We start from the raw sequence: 18,809 nt of genomic DNA on the forward strand, positions 1-18,809 counted from the left end.
CTTTCATGTCAGCAAGCGCAGCTATATACATTCGGTAATCTTTTTTTTTTACCTTAAAAAAAATCAGTTAAGGACTAGTGGGAAGAGGGGCAGAGCAACAGTGTCTTGCCCTGTTCATATGTCATCTAAAGCATGTCCAGATGATCCAGAGCCCTGTCCAGCTACGCAAATGAATGAAAGCTAATTAGGATATTTTTATTGGGCACCTCTCCAGAAGTATTACGTGAAAAGATGGGGTGATGGTCACTGAATGACAACCATCTGGTTTGGTCTCATAGTGGAGAAATGTTTGAACGTGGTGGTGGTCCTGTCCCCTCAGTACATGGGGGCAGAGAGGTGACTCTTCTTGATCTGTTTCATGAGGATGCTGCAGCACACCAGGGCTGTGATCTAGGAGCAACAGGAGGAGATGGTGATGAGGGAGGAAAGGGTTAAGCAGAAGGGGATGAGAGCAGGGTGAGCGATTTCCCCTCCCCCTTCTGGATTAGAACACATGAAGCGACAGATGAAGGTATGGGTTACTACAAAGGAGAAGCAAAAGGTTGAAAAGGGAAAACATCAAAATCTTGGTTTGCTTCAACTCTCCTCTGACAATCAGTTTCATCACATTCAGCCCGGTAACAACACCCGTCTGTTGCTCTCTTCTAACCAGTGCATTTCTGACCCTGCAGCAACATATCCACTGGTTCACAAATTTGACCACTAAACTGTGTGTCAGTGTGTACCTACCAGCATAGCAGCAGTCCCAAGGAAGAGGCCCATCACCAGAGGCGCTTTGGACTCAAAGAGGTTGAGGATCACTGTGGGGCAGGCCTGCAGGGGGACAGAGACCAGAGGGGGGACGGGTTAGGGCCTTGGGCTAAGTACATCTAGGCCAGCCTCCTCGATGCCCCTATAGGGGAATAAACTAAGTAACAAATGTAATTTGTCACAGTCTTGACAGATTAGAATAAAAACAAATATGTAAAATAGTCAGTTATACAGCCAATATGAAAAACGACCGTATCCTATGCACCTGTACAGGGCCGGTCATGGCTGTTCTGCCACCCTAGGCGAGAGAAAGAAATTACCACCCAGCAAAACTACGTATTTTCCAGATGTTGAAATCAAGTTTATTTTCAGTTCTATTCTTTTTTTAACATGTCAGTGCATTTTTGTTTGATTGGGCAACATTTAGATTTGGCTCTTTGATTGGAGAAACCTGCATGTTGCATATGTGTCCATCTCATTGATTATCTCCAGCCTGTAGGCTACAGAAAAAGGCCACATACTCTTTCTACAATATCCTGTATTTGCTACATGATTTACGCTAGATAATGTTTTTGACAGAATGTTGGTGGAGCGCTGCAGCAATGCGTCTCTCCAACAGCACCCTGGAGAGGCGCACTGTGAACGGACAAGCTAAAAATGTTGCTCCTTTGAGGAAGTGGGCATAGGGCGGCATCAGCGCTCACCTAAAGCCCATTTGCCATTGATTGAGTGAATTTTTCTTTGTTTTTAGGTAGAATAATGTGAGGCTTTATGCGTTGTTGGTGCGTCTTGTTCAGCTTAGCTTAGAAAATGCCACCCTCGTCAATCTGCCTCCACCGGCGTCTGCCTAATGAGCGGGCCAGCCCTGCACCTTACATATACTCGCAAATATCCATTGGCTGGACAGCAATGCATGAAATACATTGAAGTTCAAGGTGCACATGTTTCTCAAGTTTATAGGATTTGGCCTATAATGAACACACTCACAGGGAGAGTTAAGGTCTCCCAAATGCCAGTTTCGGGACATGTTTTTTTAACCAAGATGTCCAAGGCACCAATGAGTCCACAGCAGTGCAACTAGAAGAGAGAGAGAGAAAAGGCAAGTGCAATTCAGAATGTGTACATAATTGTTATAGAGTTGTGGATTGAATTAGCTCTGATGGAGTGAAATGTGCCTAACTCTAGCTGTGATGCTATTAATAGTTTGGGAATAGGTTTGATCTTTACCAGATTGTGGAACATGGACAGGGTAACAGCCAAGCCAGGGTCTCCTTTGTCCACATACTGAGCGTACACAGTCATATAGAATTTTGCCAGCTGCTCACCCACCTGCACAGCACAAAGAGAAGACGACAACACATGAGGTAGAGTTACACTGTTGACTACTACCATTTCATGAAATAGCACAGGGTTTGGTGATCTGCGTGAAAGGGAAGCCTTGGCTTGAAGTTGTTTATCATTCATAATTCTCTCGCTCCCTCTTTCCCTTCCCTCTCTCACCTCATCGCTTCTCATGTAGGCGAACACACCGGCTGCAATCTCTACTACAGCCAGGATAGCCAGCAGGCAGGAAAACTGGGAGGGACAGGTAAACAAGTCAGGTAAACAGCAGAACACATACGGTATGAATTACCATACATAAAGCCCCAGTATATGTAGAAACTTCCCTTTACATTTCCGTATTTCTTATTTGTGTTGTGACGTTAAATGTATGAACAATAAATAAAGTTGAATTTAAAGTTGCAACAATGACAAAAGACCATGACCTTTCTGAGAAACTGTGTGAAGGTTACAGTGTGCCTCTAAAGTAAATCACTGGCTATCTTCACAAGCTACTCAAGCATAGAATTGCTAACATTCCTCAACATGAGAGCGATTACATACTGTATGACACGCTCAGTCATGCATCCAATAATAAACCACACAGAGAAAGCAATCGCTGACGCAAAATGGCAACAGGAAGCTCTGAGCAAGATTAATTTACTGTGATTTCTACCTTGAACCTGCAGCCAAAAACAAGTTTCAGCTCATCATAGCTGTAAATTAGTAAGCGCATTGCTTTGTCAATTTGAGATACGAAGCAATCATAATTGCATCATCTGTTTCTCTCCGACATCAAAAACTGTAGTGTGTTTCGTAGAGGAATAGCTAATAATAGTTTGGTTTATTTCATGCTGTGAAAGTGTTTTCCAAATCTAGGGACTTTGTTAGAGCCTTTGACCTCTTCCTTGAACTCACTATCCCTAAGAACTGGAAACCTGTTGCTATACCCATGGTGGTGGTAAACCAGGAAACAGGTCACCCACAAAAATGTCCTGCAGCAAAGCTTCATACAGGAAGCAAGTATTTCCTATCTCGAGCTCTTGTTAAATGGAAGCTTAAAAGTCTTTGGCTTTCTCAGACAGAGGCGAGATTCCCAGTGCTCCTCTATGGTTGCAAAGTGCACCATGGCTCGAGGTAGCAGATCAGTTGAGGGATTGATGACAAGTGCTTGCTAGGCCCTTGAGAGGTCAGCGGTGCAGCAAGGAGAACCTGAGAATTCTGTGGCGGGAAAAAGCAGCAGGATCACTCAACAATCCAAATGCTCCCACGTCACAGATTAGATTTCCACTGGTGCTTTGTGGGTAAGGGCTTTGGGTGACATATTGGACTGAACAAGTTTAGATACTTTCTAGTGAGGAACTCTTATTAGGAAGTGAAACTAACATGCATGTTCTTATTTGTAACGGTTCTCCTCTTCATCTGAGGAAGAGTAGTTAAGATCGGACCAACATGCAGCGTGGTAAGTGTACATGTTAATATAACAGAACACGAAACAAAAATAACGAGAATGTAAGAAACGAAACAGTCCTGTCAGGTGAAACACCACAAAACTACCACCCACCAACACAGGTGGGAACAGGCTACCTAAGTATGGTTCTCAATCAGAGACAACGATAGACAGCTGCCTCTGATTGGGAACCATACCAGGCCAAACACAGAAATACAAAACATAGAACAAAACAGAATGCCCACCCCAACTCACGCCCTGACCAAACCAAAATAGAGACATAAAAAAGGAACTAAGGTCAGGCAGGACGTGACATTATTAGCTAAGGTTACTTACCTCTGCCCACTCAAGCCTCTAAATCAGGGCTGTCAAATACTTTGTGCCCCCACTTCAGTGTAGTGTAACTAATGGAAAATGGATGCTGTTTTTCTTTGTTGTAGCTTACCACTGCCAATCCATTCATATTCTCATTGCATGCTCCATAGTCTCCGAAAACAGCCACGAGCAATATCACTGCTCCTAACGCAATCAACACTGACACACCTACAGTATGAGAGAGAGCGAGAGATGCCCATTTGTCAATGTTCGCTGTTCAGCACTAATCATTTTTCAGTAACACTTAAGTTATACTTTATAAATGGTTTTCAAATAGTTTATAAGTCATTAATAAACAAAGTTGTATAGTCTGTCTATCCATGGTTTACAGCTGCAAAAAGCTTTCCAAAACATTTGGGTCTGAAATTAGTAGAGCAGAGTTGTGTGAGCTCACCGATGACAAACTGTTGTGTGTTGAGGTCTATGTCGAAAAATCCTCTGGTCTCAGAGCTGAACCTCAGCCACAAGCCCAACCCGAACATCGCAAAACCCACCAGCTGTCAGAGGAAGAAACAACAAAAACTGTGCATGAAACAGTTTGTGCAACCACATCTAAAGATCAGTCTCACACAAGATGTTACAAATATAGTGTAAAAGATGTTCTAGTAAGTTGCGGCGAGCAAACCCGGATCCGGGATCCTATTTATAGACCTAAGCTCATTACCATAACGCAATGTTAACTATTCATGAAAATCGCAAATGAAATGAAATAAATATGCTAGCTCTCAAGATTAGCCTTTTGTTAACAACACTGTCATCTCAGATTTTCAAAATATGCTTTTCAACCATAGCAAAACAAGCATTTGTGTAAGAGTATTGATACCTAGCGTAGCATTTAGCGTAGCATTTAGCGTAGCATTTAGCGTAGCATTTAGCGTAGCATTTAGCGTAGCATTTAGCGTAGCATTTAGCGTAGCATTTAGCGTAGCATTTAGCGTAGCATTTAGCGTAGCATTTAGCGTAGCATTCAGCATGCAACATTTTCACAAAAACAAGAAAAGCCTTCAAATAAAATCATTTACCTTTGAAGAACTTCAGATGTTTTCAATGAGGACACTCAGATAGCAAATGTTCAGTTTTTCCAAAAAGATTCGTGTATGAGAAATCGCTCCGTTTTGTACATCACGTTTGGCTACCAAAAAAACCTGTATCCAGGAGTGTATTTATCCCTGCAAGCTCATTAGCATAACGCAACGTTAATTATTCATGAAAATCGCAAATGAAATAAATATGCTAGCTCTCAAGCTTAGCCTTTTGTTAACAACACCGTCATCTCAGATTTTCAAAATATGCTTCTCAACCATAGGAAAACAATCATTTGTGTAACAGTAGCTAGCTAGCGTAGCATTTAGCATTCAGCAGACAACATTTTCACAAAAAACAGAAAAGCCTTCAAATAAAATCATTTACCTTTGAAGAACTTCAGATGTTTTCAATGAGGAGACTGTTAGATAGCAAATGTTCAGTTTTTCCTGAAAGATTATTTGTTTAGGAGAAATCGCTCCGTTTGTTGCGTCACGTTTGGCTACCAAAAAAAAAACGAAAATCCAGTCATCAATACGCCAAACTTTTTTCCAAATTAACTCCATAATATCGACTGAAACATGGCAAACGTTGTTTAGAACCAATCCTCAAGGTGTTTTTCACATATCTCTTCGATGATATATCCTTCGTGGAAGTGTGCTTTCTGTCCTGAATCCCAGGAGAAAATGCCAGCAACTGAAGATTACGCACCAATTTAGACAAAGGACACCGGGCGGATCCCTTGAAAACGTAGTCTCTTATGGCCAATCTTCCAATGATATGCCTACAAATACGTCACAATGCTGCAGACATCTTGAAGAAACGACAGAAAGCGCAGGTTCGTTCCTGCTGCATTCACAGCCATATAAGGAGACATTGGAAAACAGAGCTTCAGAAATTCTGCTCATTTCCTGTTTGAAGTTTCATCTTGGTTTCGCCTGTAGCATGAGTTCTGTGGCACTCACAGATAATATCTTTGCAGTTTTGGAAACGTCAGACTGTTTTCTTTCCAAAGCTGTCAATTATATGCATAGTCAAGCATCTTTTCGTGACAAAATATTGCGCTTAAAAACGGGCACATTCTTTTATCCAATAATGAAATAGCGCCCCCATAGATTCAACAGGTTAAAGGGATACTTCTGGATTTTGGCAACGAAGCCCGTTATCTACACTGCTCAAAAAAATAAAGGGAACACTTAAACAACACAATGTAACTCCAAGTCAATCAATAGACAACAGGTGGAAATTATAGGCATTTAGCAAGACACCCCCAATAAAGGAGTGGTTCTGCAGGTGGTGACCACAGACCACTTCTCAGTTCCTATGCTTCCTGGCTGATGTTTTGCTCACTTTTGAATGCTGGCGGTGCTTTCACTCTAGTGGTAGCATGAGACGGAGTCTACAACCCACACAAGTGTCTCAGGTAGTGCAGCTCATCCAGGATGGCACATCAATGCGAGCTGTGGCAAGAAGGTTTGCTGTGTCTGTCAGCGTAGTGTCCAGAGCATGGAGGTGCTACCAGGAGACAGGCCAGTACATCAGGAGACGTGGAGGAGGGCAACAACCCAGCAGCAGGACCGCTACCTCCGCCTTTGTGCAAGGAGGAGCAGGAGGAGCACTGCCAGAGCCCTGCAAAATGACCTCCAGCAGGCCACAAATGTGCATGTGTCTGCTCAAACGGTCAGAAACAGACTCCATGAGGGTGGTATGAGGGCCCGATGTCCACAGGTGGGGGTTGTGCTTACAGCCCAACACTGTGCAGGACGTTTGGCATTTGCCAGAGAACACCAAGATTGGCAAATTCGCCACTGGCGCCCTGTGCTCTTCACAGATGAAAGCAGGTTCACACTGAGCACATGTGACAGACGTGACAGTCTGGAGACGGCGTGAAGAATGTTCTGCCTGCAACATCCTCCAGCATGACCGGTTTGGTGGTGGGTCAGTCATGATGTGGGGTGGCATTTCTTTGGGGGGGGGGGCCGCACAGCCCTCCATGTGCTCGCCAGAGGTAGCCTGACTGCCATTAGGTACCGAGATGAGATCCTCAGACCCCTTGTGAGACCATATGCTGGTGCGGTTGGCCCTGGGTTCCTCCTAATGCAAGACAATGCTAGACCTCATGTGGCTGGAGTGTGTCAGCAGTTCCTGCAAGAGGAAGGCATTGATGCTATGGACTGGCCCGTCCGTTCCCCAGACCTGAATCCAATTGAGCACATCTGGGACATCATGTCTCGCTCCATCCACCAACAGACTGTCCAGGACCACATTGCACCACAGACTGTCCAGGAGTTGGCGGATGCTTTAGTCCAGGTCTGGGAGGAGATCCCTCAGGAGACCATCCGCCACCTCATCAGGAGCATGCCTAGGCGTTGTAGGGAGGTCATACAGGCATATGGAGGCCACACACACTACTGAGCCTCATTTTGACTTGTTTTAAGGACATTACATCAAAGTTGGATCAGCCTGTAGTGTGGTTTTCCAGTTTAATTTTGAGTGTGACTCCAAATCCAGACCTCCATGGGTTGATACATTTGATTTCCATTGATAATTTGTGTGATTTTGTTGTCAGCACATTCAACTATGTAAAGAAAAAAGTATTTAATAAGAATATTTCATTCATTCAGATCTAGGATGTGTTATTTTAGTGTTCCCTTTATTTTTTTGAGCACTGTATATACTTCCCCAGTCAGGTGAACTCATGAATACTGTTTTCATGTCTCTGCATTCAGAACAGTGCTTTATATTTAGATGCAACACTTTTGAGCTAATATTCTATAAGAGGAACAGGAGCTCAATCAGTAAAAATGTGCTGTCAAGCACTGAGTTTGAAGGCAGGTAAACTAATGCTTATTAGCATTAGCAAAATGGCTGGAAGTCTATGGTACAGTTGAAGTCGGAAGTTTACATACACCTTAGCCAAATACATTTAAACTCAGTTTTTCACAATTCCTGACATTTAATCCTAGTAAAAATGCCCTGTTTTAGGTCAGTTAGGATCACCACTTTATTTTAAGAATGTGAAATGTCAGAATAATGGTAGAGAGAATAAAAGCTGAAATAAATCATTTATTTTATCACATTCCCAGTGGGTCAGAAGTTTACATACTAATTGAGTGTATGTAAATACTAATTGAGTATTTAGTTCCTTTTTTATGTCTCTATTTTAGTTTGGTCAGGGCGTGAGTTGGGGTGGGCATTCTGTTGTATATTCTAGGTTTTGTATTTCTGTGTTTGGCCTAGTATGGTTCCCAATCAGAGGCAGCTGTTGATCGTTACCATACTTAGGCAGCCTGTTTTCCCACTATGGGTTGTGGGTAGTTGTTCTGTCTTTGTATTAGTTACCAGAAGGAACTGTTTCGGTTGTTCTTTTTGTTTACTTTGTATTGTAGTGTTCAGTTTAATAAAATGACGAACACTTACCACGCTGCATATTGGTCCGATCCTCCTCGGAAGAGGAAGAAAACTGTTACATTGGGTCAAATGTTCCTCGGGTAACCTTCCACAAGCTTAAGTTGGGTGAATTTTGGCCCATTCCTCCTGACATAGGTGGTGTAACTGAGTCAGGTTGGTAGGCCTCCTTGCTCGCACACGCTTTTTCAGTTCTGCCCACACATTTTATATAGGATTAAGGTCAGGGTTTTGTAAAGGCCACTCCAATACCTTGACTTTGTTGTCCTTAAGCCATTTTGCCACAACTTTGAAAGTATGCTTGGGGTCATTGTCCATTTGGAAGATCCATTTGCAACCAGGCATTAACTTCCTGACTGATGTCTTGAGATGTTGCTTCAATACATCCAAATAATTCTCCAGCCTCATGATGCCATCTATTTTGTGAAGTGCACCAGTCCCTCTTGCAGCAAAGCACCCCCACAACATGATGCTGCCACCCCTGTGCTTCACAGTTGGGATGGTGTTCTTTGGCTTGCAAGCCTCCCCCTTTTTCCTCCAAACATAACAATGGTCATTATGGCCAAAAATATATATTTTTATTTCATTAGACCTGAGGACATTTCTCCAAAAAGTACAATCTTTGTCCCCATGTGCAGTTGCAAACCGTAGTTTAGCTTCTTTATGGTGGTTTTGGAGCAGTGGCTTCTTCCTTGCTGAGCGGCCTTTCAGGTTATGTTGATATAGGACACCTTTTACTGTGGATATAGATACTTTTGTACCTGTTTCCTCCAGCATCTTCACAAGGTCCTTAGCTGTTTTTCTGGGATTGCACTTTTCCACCAAAGTACGTTCATCTCTAGGAGACAGAATGCGTCTCCTTCCTGAGAGAGGTATGACTGCTGCGTGGTCCAATGGTGTTGATACTTGCGTACTATTGTTTGTACAGATGAGCGTAGTCCCTTCAGGCAATTGGAAATTGCTCCCAAGGATCAACCAGACTTGTGGAGGTCTACAATTATTTTTCTGAGGTCTTGGTTGATTTCTTTTGATTTTCCCATGATGACAAGCAAAGAGGCACTGAGTTTGAAGGTAGGCCTTGAAATACATCCACAGGTACACCTCCGATTGACTCAAATTATGTCAAATTGCCTATCAGAAGCTTCAAAAGCCATTACATAATTTTCTACAATTGTCCAAGCTGTTTAAAAAGGCACAGTCAACTTAGTATACAGTGGGGCAAAAAAGTATTCAGTCAGCCACCAATTGTGCAAGTTCTCCCACTTAAAAAGGTGAGGCTTGTAATTGTCATCATATGTACACTTCAACTATGACAGACAAAATTAGAATTTAAAAAAATCCAGAATATCACATTGTAGGATTTTTTATGAATTTATTTGCAAATTATAGTGGAAAATAATTATTTGGTCAATAAAAGTTTCTCAATAATTTGTTATATACCCTTTGTTGGCAATGACAGAGGTCAAACGTTTTCTGTAAGTCTTCACAAGGTTTTCACACACTGTTGCTGGTATTTTGGCCCATTCCTCCATGCAGATCTCCTCTAGAGCAGTGATGTTTTGGGGCTGTTGCTGGGCAACACGGACTTTCAACTCCCTCCAAAGATTTTCTATGGGGTTGAGATCTGGAGACTGGCTAGGCCACTCCAGGACCTTGAAATGCTTCTTACGAAGCCACTCCTTCGTTGCCCGGGCGGTGTGTTTGGGATCATTGTCATGCTGAAAGACCCAGCCACGTTTCATCTTCAATGCCCTTGCTGATGGAAGGAGGTTTTCACACAAAATCTCACGATACATGGCCCCGTTAATTATTTCCTTTACACAGATCCGTCGTCCTGGTCCCTTTGTAGAAAAACAGCCCCAAAGCATGATGTTTCCACCCCCATGCTTCACAGTAGGTATGGTGTTCTTTGGCTGCAACTCAACATTCTTTGTCCTCCAAACACGACGAGTTCAGTTTTTCCCAAAAAGTTATGGTCAGATGAAACCAAAATATATGACATTCTCCCAATCTTCTTCTGGATCATCCAAATGCTCTCTAGCAAACTGCAGGATTTGAGTCCCTGGCGGCGTAGTGTGTTACTGATGGTAGGCTTTGTTACTTTGGTCCCAGCTCTCTGCAGGTCATTCACTAGGTCCCCCCGTGTGGTTCTGGGATTTCTGCTCACCGTTCTTGTGATCATTTTGACCCCACGGGGTGAGATCTTGCGTGGAGCCCCAGATCGAGGGAGATTATCAGTGGTCTTGTATGTCTTCCATTTCCTAATAATTGCTCCCCCAGTTGATTTCTTCAAACTAAGCTGCTTACCTATTGCAGATTCAGTCTTCCCAGCCTGGTGCAGGTCTACAATTTTGTTTCTGGTGTCCTTTGACAGCTCTTTGGTCTTGGCCATAGTGGAGTTTGGAGTGTGACTGTTTGAGGTTGTGGACAGGTGTCTTTTATACTGATAACAAGTTCAAACGGGTGCCATTAATACAGGTAACGAGTGGAGGACAGAGGAGCCTCTTAAAGAAGTTACAGGTCTGTGAGTGCCAGAAATCTTGCTTGTTTGTAGGTGACCAAATACTTATTTTCCACCACAATTTGCAAATAAATTCATTAAAAATCCTACAATGTGATTTTCTTTTCTCATTTTGTCTGTCATAGTTGAAGTGTACCTATGATGAAAATTCCAGGCCTCATCTTTTTAAGTGGGAGAACTTGCACAATTGGTGGCTGACTAAATACTTTTTTGCCCCACTGTATGTAAACTTCTGACCCACTGGAATTGTGATACAGTGAATTAGAAGTGAAATAATCGGTCTGTAAACAATTGCTGAAAAAATTAATTACTTGTCATGCGCAAAGTAGATGTCCTAACCGACTTTCCACAAATTTCTTGTTAACAAACCTAAGTTTTGGCGTGGTTGAAAAACGAGTTTTAATGACTCCAACCTAAGTGTGTAAACTTCCGACTTCAACTGTATATACTAGTATGATAGCAGTTACCATATACTTCGTCATTGTGCTAATGCTAGTTAGCATTGCGCTACACTAGTTAGCAACTTCCTTCAAACTGCATGCAGAGACATACAAATTGTATCCATGAGTTCATCTGAATTCTGAGGAAGATGATAATGGGCTTCATTGCCAAAATCCCAAAGTATCCCTTTCAATGTTACTATGAAATCTACAATGTTCAATTAATCAATTAAATTCAATTGATTGTCAAGAAACACCAACATTGGGTGTGATGAAAACCTTTTTTTTTTACAGTACCAGTCAAAAGTTTGGACACCTACTAATTCAAGGGTTTGTCTTTATTTTTACTATTTTCTACATTGTAGAATAATAGTGATGACATTCTCTCAATCAGCTTCATGAGGTAGTTACCTGGAATGCATTATAATTAACAGGTGTGCCTTGTTAAAAGTTATTTGTGGAACTTCTTTCCTTAATGCGTTTGAGCCAATCAGTTGTGTTGTGACAAGGTAGGGATGGTATACAGAAGATAGCCCTATTGTTCAACTGTTCAGAGGAGACTGCATGAATCCGGCCTTCATGGTTGAATTGCTGCAAAGAAACTACTACTAAAGGACACCAATAAGAATATACTTTTTTTGTGCCAAGAAACACGAGCAATGGACATTAGACTGTTGGAAATCTGTCCTTTGATCTGAGTCTCGAATTTGAGATTTTTGGTTACAACCGCCGTGTCTTTGTGAGACGCAGAGTAGGTGATTAGATGATCTCTGCATGTGTGGTTCCCACCGTGAAGCATGGAGGAGGAGCTGTGATGGTGTGCAGGTGCTGTGCTGGTGACACTGTCATTCATTTATTTAGAATTCAAGGCACACTTAACCAGCATGGATACCACAGCATTTTGCAGCAATACACATTCCCATCTGGTTTGGGCTTAGTGGGACGATAATTTGTTTTTCAACAGGACAATGACCCAACACACCTCCAGGCGGTGTAAGGGCTATTTGACCAAGAAGGAGAGTGATGGATTGCTGCATCAGATGACCTGGCCTCCACAATCATCTGATCTCTACCCAATTGAGATGGTTTCGGATGAGTTGGACCGCAGAATGAAGGAAAAGCAGCCAACAATGCTCAGCATATGTGGGAACTCCTTCAAGACTGTTGGAAAATTATTTCAGGTGAAGCCGGTTAAGAGAATGCCAAGAGTGTGCAAAGCTGTCAAGGCAAAGGGTGGCTACTTTGAAGAATCTCAAATAAAAAATATATTTGGATTGTTTAACACTTTTTGGTTATTACATGATTCCATGTGTTATTTAATCATTTTGATGTCTTCACTATTATTCTACAATGTAGAAAATAGTAGAAATAAAGAAAAACCCTTGAATGAGTAGGTGTTCCCAAACTTTTGACTGGTACTGTATATTGAAAGCCGTAACTCCCCCCGATGTACTGTGAACATTTCAGGCCTCTAAGACCAAGAAATGTATTCAAAATAGCTTCTGAAGTTTCATTATTGTATGTTTGTTAATGGGAAAATATGGCAGTTCTCAATTTCCTGAAAAGTTTGTTTTGGAGATGAGGTTCATCCGACAACGATGATTGGTAACATGATGACAATGTCATCATGTAATGTCAGGTGCAGCACTGTTTTGCAAAAAAGGACTACAAATAAAGAGTCTAGTTTGGGAAATCTAAATAAACAAGACATTAAGAAAAAAAATTAAAAAGAGGCATTCCTTTCTAAGCACAGAAAGCAACAGAATAAATACTGAACGGAATAGCTTCCTTAACCAGGGGCCAGGACTAAACTTGTTCAACAAATTAAACAGCACCCCTGTGTGTGAACTAACCACACCCCAATGATGCAGTAAGTCTGTGGTTTTGCAACTGTCGGCTCATATTTCACATGATTTAGGCCTGCTTTTCAGCTGCAAGGTAACTGTTCTTTTGTTGCGTCTTTTGTAATCTTATTACATTGATTGGATATAAAGGTCTGACCAGAAGGGTCACCCAAGCAGATTGTCTGTATTAATGCCAACATTTTGAAATTTAACATGAGAAACAAAACTTATCATTAATTTCCATTAATGAAGGAGAAGTTCATAAATGGAATGAACTTGTGTGTGAGTACACAACATATGCACACACGCATACCGACAAAACACAAACACACTTTTACACATAATTTGCTGATGCAACTTTATTTTACTCTTATTGTCTATCCTGATACCTAGTCACTTTACCCTGCCTTCATGTACATATCGACCTCAAATACCTAGTACCTCTGCGCATTGATCTGGTACTCCTTGTCTGTAGCTCCATTCTCCTGTATTTTATTACATTTTGTGTTACTATTTCATTTGTATTGTTCTTTTAAAACTCTGCATCGTTGGGAAGGGCTCATAAGCAAGCATTCAATGGTAAAGTTCACAGCAGTTATTTTCGGGCATGTGACAAATCCAATTGTATGGACAACTGTGAGCAACAGACATGAATTGGTACTTTGATGGGAAAGTGGTTTAATCAGTCAGACATGTTATTAGCAGCAGTGGAAATATACAGAGATGGTAGCAAGGGTCTGGACAAAGATACATCTCATTTAAATTATTTGACTTTAAGCAAAGCTTATTTCCAAATCAGAAAATGGCAAATGCTGCCTAGGTTGATCAAAGATAAATAGACCATTGTAAATAACAATTTGTTCTTAACCCACTTGCCTAGTTAAATAAAAATAAATACATTTGAACTCTTCACCTACCACAATGAATTTACATTTTACATCAGCCCCCTTCTCTTTCTCATACACACCAGATACCAATGTGTTACCAATAGGCCTACAGTTAGTGAGATTACGGATACTTACGGCAAAAATGATGTTGAAAATGATGAGGAAACACTTGCACAGCTGGCCACATCCGTCCAGTGCCATGGTCAACGCTACACGCAGGAAGTCAGAAATACAGTTTGGTGTCCTGTGAAACGAATTGCATATGTTCAAACATCTAAATGTTTACAATATGTGTGGGGAAAAAGCCGTAATGGGTAATAGACTGTGTCGAGGGTTGGTGTAAGTATTTCGTTAACTATAGAGTATCATAGCCAGGTTTGAATCACTGCGAGGTGAATCTTTAATTAGAAACATTTTGTAACAGTTTGTGTTTGATATTCTACCTCGATCTACAGTGAGGGAAATGTAACGCAAGGCTGAACAAATATAAACCTACCTTGATTCTTTGCGCTAAGATCAGTCTCTTCACACTGCAGAATGCAACTGCGACACCAAACCGTTCTTAAATTTCAGACGATTTGTGTGAAGAAGACAATTTATTGTTGGATTTGGTCTGGGTTAATTCCAACCCCCGGGCCGATTGAATCATTTGATTGGATTAGGTTGTTGAGTGACGGACTGACCGGGGGGGGAGTACACCTCAGAAGACGAGTAGACAGAGGGTAGCAATGATGAAGAAATGAAACTTATCTTTGGCTATTTCTGGGAAAACATTTTCGTTATGCGACAATCAAAGCCCTTTTTATGTCAGCCTAAAACCCCAAACAGCAAGCAATTAAGGTCAGGTCGTTCTTCAAGATGTTCAAACGTTCAAAGATGACCAGCAGGGTCAAATAATAATCACAGTGGTTGTAGAAGGTGTAACAAGCCAACAACTCGGGAGTATGAAACAAAGCAGGTCCAGGACAAGGTAGCATGTCCAGTGAACAGGTTATGTCGTAGACATAGTCGTAGACAGAACAGTTGAAACTGGAGCAGCAGCATGACAAGGTAGCACGTCTGGTGAACAGGGACAGAGTTTCATGGCCACAGGCAAAACAGCAGAACTGAATCAGCAGTACAACCAGGTGGACTGGGGACAGCCAGGAGTCATCAGGCCAGGTAGTCCTGAATCATGGTCCTGGGGGGGGGGTTTCTTTATTTTCTACATTGTAGAATAATAGTGATGACATCAAACTATGAAATGACACATATGGAATCATGTAGTAACCCAAAAAGTGTTAAACAAATCAAAATATATTTTATATTCTTCAAAGTAGCCACCTTTTGCCTTGACAGCTTTGCACACTCTTGGCATACTCTCAACCAGCTTCATGAGGTAGTCACCTGGAATGCATTTCAATTAACAGGTGTGCCTTGTTAACTATTTACATTGACACCCCCCTCCATTTGTTTCGTACACTGCTGGTACTTGCTGTTTATTATCTATTCATAGTCACTTCAATCCTACCTACATGTACAAATTACCTCGACTAACCTGTACCCCAGCACATTGACTCGGTACCAGTACCCCCTGTATATAACCTCGTCTGCTTCCAACTCAACCTCTCAAACACATAGATCCCCTGAACGCAGCTCACTCTCCAGATCCCAATCACCTGAATTCTGATCACCTGTTCACACACCTGTATGTCATTATCACACACTATTTAGTTCAGTTCTTTGCATCCCATCATTGTGAGGCATTGTTTGTTTTGTGACACACTCGTATTCGGAGCGCTGGTTTGAACGTAATTGAATCCTCCTGTGTATGATAGTTTTTGCCTGCCTCACTAACGACGCCTTTTGCCTATTCCCTGCCTGTACCTTAGCCTATCGGATTTCCTGTTATCAACCTATTGCTTGATCTCCCTGACAACGTTACTAGCCTTTTCCCTGCCTGTACTGTTGCCTTGTTGGACCCCCTGTGTATGACCTTCTGCCTGCCCCTGGACCCAGCTACCTGCCTCCTCCTGTGGTCCTTTACAATAAACACCTGCTGCTCCCTGCGCTTGAAACCAGCTCTCATCGTTCATTACAGTTATTTTGTGTTACTTTTTATTATCTTTTACTTTAGTAGTACTTTTTGGTAAATATTTTCTTAACTGTTCTTGAACTGCACTGTTGGTTAGGGCTTGTAAGTAAGCATTTCACGGTAAGGTCTACACTTGTTGCGTTTGGCACTTGACAAATGAAGTTTGATTTGAAGGTCAGTCAATCCGGAAAATGTCCAGAAATGTGAAAGTTTCTTCAAGTGCAGTCGCAAAATCCATCAAGCGCTATGATGAAACTGGCTCTCATGAGGACCGCCACAGGAAAGGAAGACCTAGAGTTACCTCTGCTGCAGATAAGATCATTAGAGTTACCAGCCTCAGAAATTGCATCCCAATTTAAATGCTTCACACAGTTCAAGTAACAGACACATCTCAACATCAACTGTTCAGAGGAGACTGTGTGAATCAGGCCTTCATGGTTGAATTGCTGCAAAGAAACCACTACTAAAGGAAGTAACCGGAAGTTATTTTTCGTAGCATGTTAGGAGAGCATTTTAGCTAACCCTAACCCTTTTCCTGACCTTAAACTAATTCTCCTAACCTGCTATGAAGAAGTTACTTCTGGTCGTAGCTGTATACCACCTAGTCAACCCCCCCCCCCCCCCCCTTATTTCTGAGGTCAGACCTACCCTGAGCACAGCCATCACACACACCACAGGAGGTTGGTGACGATTGGTGGGAACTTACTTGGGGAGTCGGGAATGTGGTAATGGCTGGAGTGCCATTCCATTCACGCCGTTCCAGACATTATTATGAGCCGTCCCCCCCTCAGCAACATCCACTGACACACACACACAGGTGTACATGAACAACTATTACATTGCAGTTGATCGGTGTATCATCAGGACGCAAAAGGCTTTTGCTTCACCTTTGGTATGTTAACTTTTTGTGGTGGACAATCTCTTCCATAGGAACCAGATCCAACTGGTTTGACTCTGTTCAATGATCAATACATTTCCATGGCCCCAAGAAATTCCATGATATTACAGGACAGAATTATGGCAGGCCTGCCCTCTCTGGGCCAAAGCAGACAATGGAATGACCCCTGGAAGTTCATAGCAGGTTCAGTAGCTGTTGTTGAGAGGGCTGTGATAGCACTGATGGACACCCATCTCAAAGTGGCTGCAATAATGTTTTCTGAAGTAGTGATGCTGAAGGGATTGTGGAGGAGCAATCACAAAGGTGAAGTAGAGATAGATTTGAATTGGTTGTTGCTTGTTTACCTCACACCTTGTAAGTTAAATTCATCTTTGATGTTTTTTTTTGCTGTGATTTTCTTGCTTTCAATAAAAATGTGATTGTTATCACAGAAAGGGGGGGGGCACGCCCCATTCACAACGACGGGGCTGCAGTGGAGCGGGTCAAGAGCTTCAAGTTCCTTCAAGGTCCTTGGTGTCCAAATCACTAAGGACTTAAAATGGCGTACACTCATGCACACGGTCGTGAAGAAGGCGTGAAAGCCCCTCTTCCCCCTCCGGAGGTTGAGAAGGTTTGGCATGGGCCCTCAAATCCTCAAAACATTCTACAGCTGTACTATTGACAGCATCTCGACTGGCTGCATCACTGCTTGGTATGGCAATAGCACCACACTCGATTGTATGGAGCTACAGAGGGTGGTGCGGACAGCCCGGTACATCACTGGGGCTGAGCTCCCTTCTGACAAGGACCTCTATATCAGGCAGTGTGAAAGGAAGGCCTGGAAAATTGTTAAAAACTCCAGCCACCCAAGCCACAGACTGTTCTCTTTGCTTCCACATGGCAAGCGGTGCCGGTGCATCATGTCTGACACCAAGAGGCTCCTGAATATCTTCTATCCCCAAGCCATAAGACAGCTAAAGAGGTAGCGAAATGGCTACACAGATTAATAGAGTTGACCCTTGTATTTTATTTTGCACCGTCTCTATGCACACTCACAGGTATACACTCACGCACACTGACACTCCAACACACACACAAACACTCACACCATCATTTGCTCACACACATAATATGCACATACATTTATACTGACTCTACACACACGCACACCCACTCACATACAATCATCATATATGCTGCTGCTTCTCTGTTTATCATATATCCTGATGCCTAGTCACCTTATCCCAGTTTGGGGGGAAATATGGTACTGGAGCTGACTGACCCTGTATATAGTATTCTTACTTACCTTCTCATGTTCTTCATATCTACCAAAGGAGGTTGGTGTCACCTTAATTGGGGAGGATGGGCTTGTGGTAATGGCTGGAGCACAATAAGTGGAATGGTATCAAACACATGTTTTTTATGTGTTTGATGCCATTCCATTTGCACCATTCCAGACATTATTATGAGCTGTCCTCCCTTCAGCAGCTTCCACTGATTTATATTTTATTTAACTAGGCAAGTCAGTTAAGAACACATTCTTATTTACAATGACGGCCTACCCCGGCCAAACCCTAACCTGGACGACGCTGGGACAATTGTGCGCCGCCCTATGGAACTCCCAATCAGTGCCAGTTGTGATACAGCCTGTAATTGTACTAGGGTCTGTAGTGACGCCTCTAGCATTGAGATGCAGTGCCTCAGACTGCTGCGCCACTGAGCACCTCTTATCACTCCAGTATCCTTGCACATTGTAAATATGGTACTGGAGCTGACTGACCCTGTATATAGTATTCTTACTTACTTTCTCATGTTCTTCTTATTTTTTATTTCTCGTGTG

The 18,809-nt window shown here is 42.3% G+C and overlaps 1 protein-coding gene across 1 annotated transcript; it reads right to left on the bottom strand.

The window, feature by feature from the left end:
- Positions 1 to 40: 40 nt before the first annotated feature.
- Positions 41 to 14,636, bottom strand: LOC100135986 (CD9 protein). The gene is given in 9 exon segments (NM_001124324.1): positions 41 to 390; positions 730 to 813; positions 1,738 to 1,827; positions 1,978 to 2,079; positions 2,251 to 2,325; positions 3,966 to 4,063; positions 4,290 to 4,392; positions 14,154 to 14,262; positions 14,515 to 14,636. Coding segments are annotated over 8 exon segments (693 nt in total). The 5' UTR covers positions 14,220 to 14,262; positions 14,515 to 14,636; the 3' UTR covers positions 41 to 315.
- Positions 14,637 to 18,809: the final 4,173 nt, after the last annotated feature.

This window comes from Oncorhynchus mykiss, chromosome 12 (assembly GCF_057628025.1).
Source record: "Oncorhynchus mykiss isolate SJ-2025 chromosome 12, ASM5762802v1, whole genome shotgun sequence".
Classification (NCBI taxonomy): Eukaryota; Metazoa; Chordata; class Actinopteri; order Salmoniformes; family Salmonidae; genus Oncorhynchus; species Oncorhynchus mykiss.